Here is an 8,924-nt window from a genome sequence, read left to right on the forward strand (position 1 = left end):
GCCACGGGCCGCCGTCAGTGCATGCAGAGCTCAGGCGGACTGCAGAGATATCATGGAGAGTGTCCGCTGGGTTTCCAGTCAGACCAGCGCCCCGCACAGGACTGGACGGACTGGGACAAAGAGGGGAGGAGGCTGTCGAGACGCGAGGCGAGTCCCCTAACGCAGCGTGCAGAACGCCTGCCGTCTTTGACAGCTAGCTACGGCGACACCACTCGTGCCAAAAAACGAAATACTTTCACCCAGGAAACGTGTGTTTGTTCCTTGGGAGTGTTTCAACCCAATCAGCCGTCTTTTCACCTAAACTTATCTTGTGGTTTCAGGGTCTGAACTAAACTGTTGTGGCGGAATGACGCTGGCTTTTTCGGGGCTAAACTCAACCGCCACGCCGCTGAGAGTGCCGTTATCTGGCGTTGTCTGTAGCCGGCTCGCAGTCACCGATCGGCGGCTAAACAACTGCCAAATGCCCATAAAAAAATAAAAGGAAAACTATATATATATATATAGGGACCTTTCCGGCATAACTATTTGGTTTGTCCAAGTGGTGTTGCCGTAGCTAGCTGTCCAAGATGGCGGCCATTCTCCCATCGCGTAGGGACTCCCATCGTGTCTCGACAACGGCTTCTCTGCACCTGCAGTGATCCACCGCAACACTGGAGATGTAGCGAAACGTGCTGCACGCCTCAACACACCGCTGAGCCGCCCAATCACTGCAGAGGGGCGGGACCACAGAGTTTCTCGGAAGAAAGAGGAGAACGCCCGCTTCCCGTGTCCACCACGGGACTTTATTTCGTAAAAAGCGTGTCCGGTAGTGAACGGGGCGGGACAAATAATGTTTAGATCCTGTTTGAATGGAGCCATGAATTACACATCTCATGTTTGTCAGTTTAAGAGATACTTTAGCGAGTGAAGAAAGTCTCAGTTTGTCATAGAACTGGGTACCACGACAAACTTTCTTCACTTAATAAATCATCTTTTAAACTGACAAACATGAGATGTGTAATTCATGGCTCAGTTCAAACAGGATCCAAACATTACTCGTCTCTCCACGTTCACTACCGGACAGATGTTTTCCGAAATAAAGTCCCGTGGTGGTCACAGGAAGGGGCGGGACTTCTCTTAAGTGACATGGATAAATGACTGGAGTGTAACGGAGAGAAACTGTGAGGTCCAGCAGCGTCTCGGCAGCAGAGTGAAACATCCTGACAGACACTTTCTCGAAACCTTCTGTAGTATCTGAATGTTCAACTTTAAGCTTAGCTTTCTCTTCTTCTTCACCGACAGGTCTTCTACTTCCTGTTAGCCTACTAAGGCTACATTTACACCGCTACGTTTTGGTTTAAAAAACGAATATCTTCTGTTACGTTTTCCCCTCTCATTCCCCCTGCTCTGACGGGTCCCCCTCTCATTCCCCCTGCTCTGGTGTTTCCCCCTCTTATTCCCCTGCTCTGGTGTTCCCCCTCTCATTCCCCCTGCTCTGGTGTTCCCCCCTCTCATTCCCCCTGCTCTGGTGTTTCCCCCCTCTCATTCCCCCCTCTCATTCCCCCTGCTCTGACGGGTCCCCCTCTCATTCCCCCTGCTCTGGTGTTTCCCCCTCTCATTCCCCCTGCTCTGGCGTTTCCCCCCTCTCATTCCCCCTGTTCTGGTGTTTCCCCTTCTCATTCCCCCTGCTCTGGCATGTCCCCCTTTCATTCCTCTTCTCTGGTGTTCCGGCCTCTCATTCCCCCTGCTCTGGCGTTTCCCCCTCTCATTCCCCCTGCTCTGGCGGTTCCCCCTCTCATTCCCCCTGCTCTGGCGTTTCCCCCTCTCATTCCCCATGCTCTGGTGTTTCTGAGCCCCTAAACCGGAGACATTAAGAAACCCTTCTGACCTGTTCTGGTTGGTAATCTGCAGGGTTGTGTTTCAAACGGAGACCTTTGGCGACGCCGACACTGACACCAGCGTTTCTCCGTCCTGATTGGGTCTTATCGGTCACGGCGTGTTCTCTGAGACTTAAAGCTACTAACGTTACCATGGCAACTACCAGCAGGGGGCGGAGTCTCCACGCTGCCTCCTGTTTATGTCCAGGATACCAGGATGTAGATGAGATATGAGGTTTGGGCGTGTTAGTTTAAACGGAGATGAGTTCTTCTACTGGAGATAAAAATACTTGGTGCACGGAGATCACTTTGGGCTCAAAACTCAAACGCTTAAAAAACCAAAACGTAGCGATGTAAAATGTAGCCTGAGGGGAGGGGGGAAGAGGGAGGGGTGCTCTGCCAGAAGCCGTTTTTTTTTGTTGCATCATTCCAGTTTTAAACCTGCCGAAGTCGGTCCGAGCTCACCATAGTTCTGAGCTCCCGGAAAACCTGACGGCTTACAACAAATCCTGAGTGGGACAAAACCCTTCCTGTTCCTGTGTTAGCCTACAAGCCAAAACAGAATTCACAGTTAACACAGGGAGAAGAAGAAGAAGAAAGAGAAGAAGGACAAGAAGGAGGAGAGGGAGGAAGAGGAGGCGTCGTCCTGCACACGCAGGCTCAAACAGTGACATCACAAATGGGGGGGCGGAGCATAGAAGCCTTCATACAGCGGGATAGAGACAAACAGCTTCAGATCCACAGAATATCATCCGACTTCAACTGGTTTTATTTAACTTTTTTTTTCCACGTGAAGCCACGTTCACCAAAACACTTTTTTCAAACATTGCTGGAATAACTACATATATAATAACTGGTAGCATACGTGTTGTTTTAAAACCCATAACTTCTGTTAAGTTCCTGCCTGGCATCCACACTTACTCCGGCACTTCTGGACCCTTATCTGGATCAACCAATAGTCTCGCATGTCCAGACCTTCCTCCACAGCGCTGCGGAGGAAGGTCTGGCTAGTGCACACACAGCATTCCTGGATGGGAATAAAACGTGCTCTGGTTTATTGGCATTTCTTTAAACCAATCACAATCGTCGTGGGCGGTGCTAAGCTCCGGACGGAGCCACAGTGCCTCTGCTAAATAGTCTCAGGAAGGAACTTGTTTTGGTGGAACATGTGGACGTTCAAAAGTAGTTTTAGTCATGCAACAGAAATCTCAGATTGGACAGATAGTCTAGCTAGCTGTCTGGATTTACCCTGCAGAGATCTGAGGAGCAGTTAACCATAGTCCTCACAAATCCACCGGAGGTTAGAACGCCAACACAGAGACAGAGGAAGGGGACGCACATCTGGCCTAAATCAGGGACATCCGGCGATATTTCCGGCGGCACCGGAATAATCCCGGAAATGAAACATTGTGAATTTAGACTATTTCTCAAATAATCAATCCTCGTGATGTCCCACGCCTTGCACAACTTTCACCCAAGAGACCGGGGGTTTGTCTCCCATTTGTGTCCGGTTCTTGTCACTGAAACTTACATTTTATAACCCCACACGCCTACTTTTCCTAAACCTAACTGTCCCGTTCTTTAGGGCTGCACAATTAATCGCAATTTTATTGGAATCGCAATGTGGACTAGTGCAATATCCAATGCAATATTTGTTAAAGACAAAATATGAGTCAAACCGTTCTAAAATAAAGTATTGTGGTGCTGCAGAGACGTTCCAGGCCTACAAATCTTATCCTACAGACTAAAGAAGACATCTTTGTTTGGTACAGATTCACACTACATGACTACGGTACATTTTCATTTGTATTTCAATGAAAATGAGAATGATGATCCAAAAAATTGATCATTCCCTCCAATAGTGAATCATATCGCAATCGCAACATCAGTCAAAATAATCGCAATTTGACATTTTCCTCCTATTGTGCAGCCCTACCGTTCTTGTGCTGCGTGTCAGTTAAACGTACATCCCAACCCAGAGCGTCAAAAAGTGATGCTAAAGGAGACTTTTTGCGACAATAACAAACGGCAAAATCATCTGACCAAGCGTCACTTTTTGACGCGCTGGGAGTGAGAGTGTGTGGATTTATGAAACGCTGCTGTGGGTCGTATTACTGTTAGAGGAACAAACAAACCATATCGCCGTGTGGTTTGGAGGACACTCCGACCGTTCAGAACAAAAGACAAAATAAGAGTTGACTTGCAAAACGTAACGAGCAAAATAATCGTTTAGTTTTTGTAAGCTGAAACCGTGATTAAAATCAGGGATGCACCGAATCCAGGATTGGGCTTCAGATTGGGCTGAATATTGGGCTTTTTGACGTGGTTCTGGTTTCTGCTGAAACTTAGAATTTATTCCAGTGAACCAAACCCTGTGCTTGCACAAGGCACGCTACGCTGGTCGCCGCAGTGACGGCGCCGTTGATTACGGGAAGGTGTTTCCGTAGGTGGAGCGTTCAATGCAGTAGGCTGTGAGAAAGTGGAAATGGAACTGGTGAGCAGAAAAAGTTGTTGTGTGGCAGAACTTTCAGTCAAAAGAAGGCCATTCAAGTCCAGCTACATGTTCAATCTGTTCAATGCTGATTGGTCTGGTGGTGGCGAGGACCCTAAACTATACACAACATGGCCGCTGTTACAACATCTGGTCTGAAACATCTGAAAGAATACGAGGTATTCACGAAGGAATCTCCAGACAGCAGCCAGAATGCAGCAACTTCAGGTACGGCAAAGGAAAGACAGTCCCTGTTTACTTCATTCATGAGTTTACTGGGTTCATGGACTGAGGATGGGAGGAGGAGTCAGCACCATCTCAACCAGGGGATTCAGGATTCAGATCAACCCCAAAAATCTGGATTCAGTGCATCCCTAATTTAAATTTGATTCATTGCACAGCCCTATCAGAGAGAAGAACATGTTCATTATTTCAGTCAAAGAGAAACAATCTGTCCAGGTAACCAGTTCAAACTCTGACACATAAGCAAGTTCCAACTGAAAGTGTTTTGGTGAATCTGACATCAGATGGAAAATAGAGGATAAGAATAAGCACAGAACACTTTCATATCAGCAAAATCCAAAAACAGAGTTATAAAACACCCAGAAGTTACATATTTAAATGCAAAATACATTGAACTCTGCCACCATATTAGTGAGAAAAAGTAATAAAGTAATAAGCATTGTAGTTTGAGTGTTAATCTTTAAATATTTTAGTCTACATTATTTTATAATCTTTTTTTTGTGTAATTCAGGCTAAGCGAAAAACTATTTGTGCCACAATCCAAAAAAAAAAAAAATGTGAAAAGATGTAACACGTTTCTTTTTTGAGACATTCCATGTATTTGATTTGATTTAAAATTTAAAATTGCTATGAAAAAATAAAATCTTTTCTTTTTTTTCTCTTTAAGACAAAATACAGTTTCAGTGTCACTTTTGAAAAGAGAACAAATCTATTGATTTGCATCAGTTTATAGAAATTAAAGGTCCACTGTTTAGGAATATCTCCCATGTAGCGGTGAAAATTGTATTTTGCATTCAAACGAATAGCGCTCTCTAGCGCCTCGCTTTTTCAAATGCGTGTTGCAGCTACGGTAGCCGTTATGTCACGTTGTGACAAGCGCCTCGCGCTGACCTCCTTCTCTGTTTCAGCTGGTTTCAGTCACGTGACGCTGGCTCTGAACGAAAACGCGTCGTGGATTAGCTAGACAGGTAGACTAGTCCTTTATATAAATGTCCCTTCTCAGTGATTATAGTTTTTCAAAATGGCGGAACAACATGGAAGCCTCCTTGTACTTGCCCGTCCAATGTCAACACAGATAAGAAATTCTTCGCTTACGAGGAGAAGTCAGATCATTGGCAGAGGTCATTTTACACCAATGAGGACATATTTATGAATGGAGATATTGATTTTAGCTAATAAAATACTCAAAACACTACACAGTGTACCTAAGGAATATTTTTCACACATTTGTCTGCAGCTCCTGACAAAATCATATCACCGTAAAACCGTGAATCGAATCGTTAATTGAGTGTATTGTTACATTTTCTAATGTTTGTTATGAATTGTGATTTTGGCACAAATGTTTTTCCGTACCTCAGACTGTAAATCCACATTTTTTTGGCACAAATGTTTTTCCGTACCTCAGACTGTAAATCCACATATCTAACCTTTCTTATGTCATATGTTTGCTGTTCTGATCTGGCAACAAAGGGGTGATTTATTTTTGTAACAATAAAATAAATGAATGAATTTTTCAGTGACACACTTCCGCTCTAACACCCCTCCCTCCCTCCTTCCTCCCTCCCTCCCTCTCTTTCTCTCTCTGCATCACCCATACTGAATCTCTCCTCTCTGCAGTGCACAGTCATGGGTGCACTGTGCGCTTGCGCAACATCCCATCCCGCTGATCAATAAATCTGGCCCGGACTGACCCGAGTTATGAATTAGCTAAAGATCAGAGCAGAGACACAACCCGGATCAGTCCCGGTCCTAAAAGACCATCGGTGGGCCACAAAAACATCACAAACATCCTTTGGTACGGATCGATACATTTAGTTCCCTTGTAACGCTTTATCACTGCGGGCACACACACACACACACACACACACACACACACACACACACACACACACACACACACACACACACACACACACTGATCTCTGTATTCCGGGCCAGACCTGGTCCGGATCAGGCCTACCTGGCGCACCGTCCGCTCCTTTTCCGCCTTTTGGGAATCTTCATCTGGGATTTTATTTCGGCACAAAACGCCCTGGTCCAGAAAACCCACCGTTCCTCTGAAGGTTGGCCGGGGTTTGGGCCTCACACTCCCGCAGGACTAAATCAAAAGAACCACCATGTAGCCTGGGCTATTCCTCCTCTAACAGCGACCCCCAAATCAAACCGAACTGGCGCCGCCCTCCGGTGCTGCAGCACCGGGACGCGCCGAGTCCGGAAAGAAACAAAAAGCAGAGTCCGGAGGGGTGCTGTCCGGGGTGCTGGTCCCCCCTCCGGGCCTGAGGCGGAGGATGGGAGGATGGGAGGATGTGAGGATGCGAGGATGCAAGGATGCGGACTGATCCTGCGCGTTTACGGCCGCATCCGGGAGTCTTTAACCCGGGATAAAAGCAGGTCCTGATCCCCGCGAGAGAGAGGCTGAGCCGGGCCGGCTGTCATAGGCGGTCTGTGGGTGTCAGGTTCTCCGGCTCCAGCCTGTTTGTCCGCACTGCAGCTCCGCATCCAGCGGCGTCAAACCGCCGTCTCCCCGCACAACCACAACATCCGGCCAAGGGCTTTCAAAATAAAACTCGCTCTCATCAAACGCGGCAGAATGTGACTCGAGCTGCAAAGATTAATCGATTGGTTGTTGGCTTTTAAATACAAATAGTGACCAAAACCTCTAAAAAAGGCATAAAAAAGACTATAATGGCGAAAAGTTTCTATATATATATATAGGCCTATATAGGTTATTTTTCCCTGCGTTTGTCTTTCATCAGGAATCACTTTACATCTGTTCACATCTGAAGATTCCAAATGTTTCTCTTTCACTTAATATTTCTGATTTCTGAGTTATTTATTTTAGGGCTGCAACTTATTTTCATCATCAGTTAATCTGCCAGTTATGTTCTCAAGATGTTATTCAGTCGGTGAAACGTCAGGAAAGAAATGTTGAACTTAACACAAGACTTTCTCCCAGGAAACGGTTGCTCATGTCTCATCCAAACCAAGACCTTTTCTATAATTATTTTTTTATTATTATTTAAGACCATTTTGGGGAATTTTAGGCCTTTATTTGAGAGGACAGCTTAGACACGAATGGGGAGAGAGAGGGAGATAGACGCACAGCAAAGGGCCGCAGGTCGGAATTTATGGGAGCAACTTTCTGACAACGTTCTTGATCCCTCGTCCTTTAGTCGACGCACTTAAAACAAGACAAGGCGACACTGTTTTCACGTTTACTTTTCTTTATCGCTCAAACTTCAATTTGATACGTTGTCGTCTCTTCCACAAAAATAATGTCCTGACCAGATGGTGTACAAGCATTGACAGCAGAGCAAAAATTAAAGATAATAATAACAAAAACCAACTTCGACTCACAATCATGTAACTGTTCTGAGCGGTCCTTGAAGCAGCCGTATGGCTTCAAACCAAATGGCCCCAAACTGAATGACAGCTGAATGACCAGCAGATACACGGCCTCAATCAGCTGATTGTCAAAAGGCTGTGACGATGCGCCACGCATCAAGATCAGTTAACACTAATTGTCAGTTTACAATGAGTCTAGTTCACTGTAAATGTCACCGCATTTATGCACAATTTATCAAAATAAAAGGTAATATCGAAATCATAATTTTCGGCTCCAACAGAACTGAACCTGCAGCTGCAGCAACGAGGACTGGGCCTCGGTAGCCTACATGTGGCGCACGCTCTACCGGGTGAGCTACCCAGGAGCCCCAAATCTTTTCTCTAATCTTAACTAATAAATTAAAATATGTTTTTGCCTGAAGTGTCTCTACTTTAGAGGTTAGAACTCATCTGACCAGTGGAGTTAGGTTACTTTTAGCATTTTTTTTTTATAGCATTTCATATAGTTGCCATTGTAAAGAAGCTAAAATGTTGTTTTTATTTTGAAAATACAGAGCGGACGCTGGCAGGTTTCCTTTATTTATGATCAGACAGGCGGGGGCGAAGATGTGCAGTCCCACCCTGTAACGAGCACCTGAACGCCTCATCATCCTCCCCTTCGTTTACCGTGGGGCCTTTTCTACCGATGCACCGTCAATCTGCCGCTACCGAGGCTTTTATTTTGAATTAAACACAATCACATCGGATCGATTGTTTTTTTTGAGGAGATTCTACAGACCGGACAGCCATTCATCCTCTCTGTGGCTGTCACACACACACACACACACACACACACACACACACACACACACACACACACACACACACACACAAACCCTTTCTCTGCAGCATCCCGTCGCTTCGGTCACTGTCTTTCTTTGGGTTTTTTTCTCACCTGAATGTGTTTTTGTGTCCGGAGCCGAGAAGAAGCAGCCTCCTCCTCCTCCACT

At 45.8% G+C, this 8,924-nt stretch overlaps 1 protein-coding gene across 3 annotated transcripts in view; it reads right to left on the reverse strand.

Moving 5' to 3' along the window:
• ttbk1a (tau tubulin kinase 1a) overlaps window positions 1-8,914 on the reverse strand; it is a 58,173-nt gene extending 49,259 nt beyond the window's left edge. The window contains exon 1 of one of the 3 annotated variants that reach the window (XM_039815624.1): window positions 8,870-8,914. Coding sequence is in view for 1 of the 3 variants with exons in the window: in XM_039815607.1 (XP_039671541.1) it covers window positions 2,322-2,324 (3 nt within the window). In the remaining 2 variants the exon portion in view is untranslated. Of the gene's footprint in view, window positions 1-2,321; window positions 2,406-6,550; window positions 7,114-8,869 lie in introns of those variants that run through there. The other 2 variants (XM_039815619.1, XM_039815607.1) reach the window with 2 other exon arrangements.
• Between the last annotated feature and the right edge of the window lie 10 nt (window positions 8,915-8,924).

The sequence above is a fragment of the Perca fluviatilis genome, chromosome 1 (genome assembly GCF_010015445.1).
Source record: "Perca fluviatilis chromosome 1, GENO_Pfluv_1.0, whole genome shotgun sequence".
Classification (NCBI taxonomy): Eukaryota; Metazoa; Chordata; class Actinopteri; order Perciformes; family Percidae; genus Perca; species Perca fluviatilis.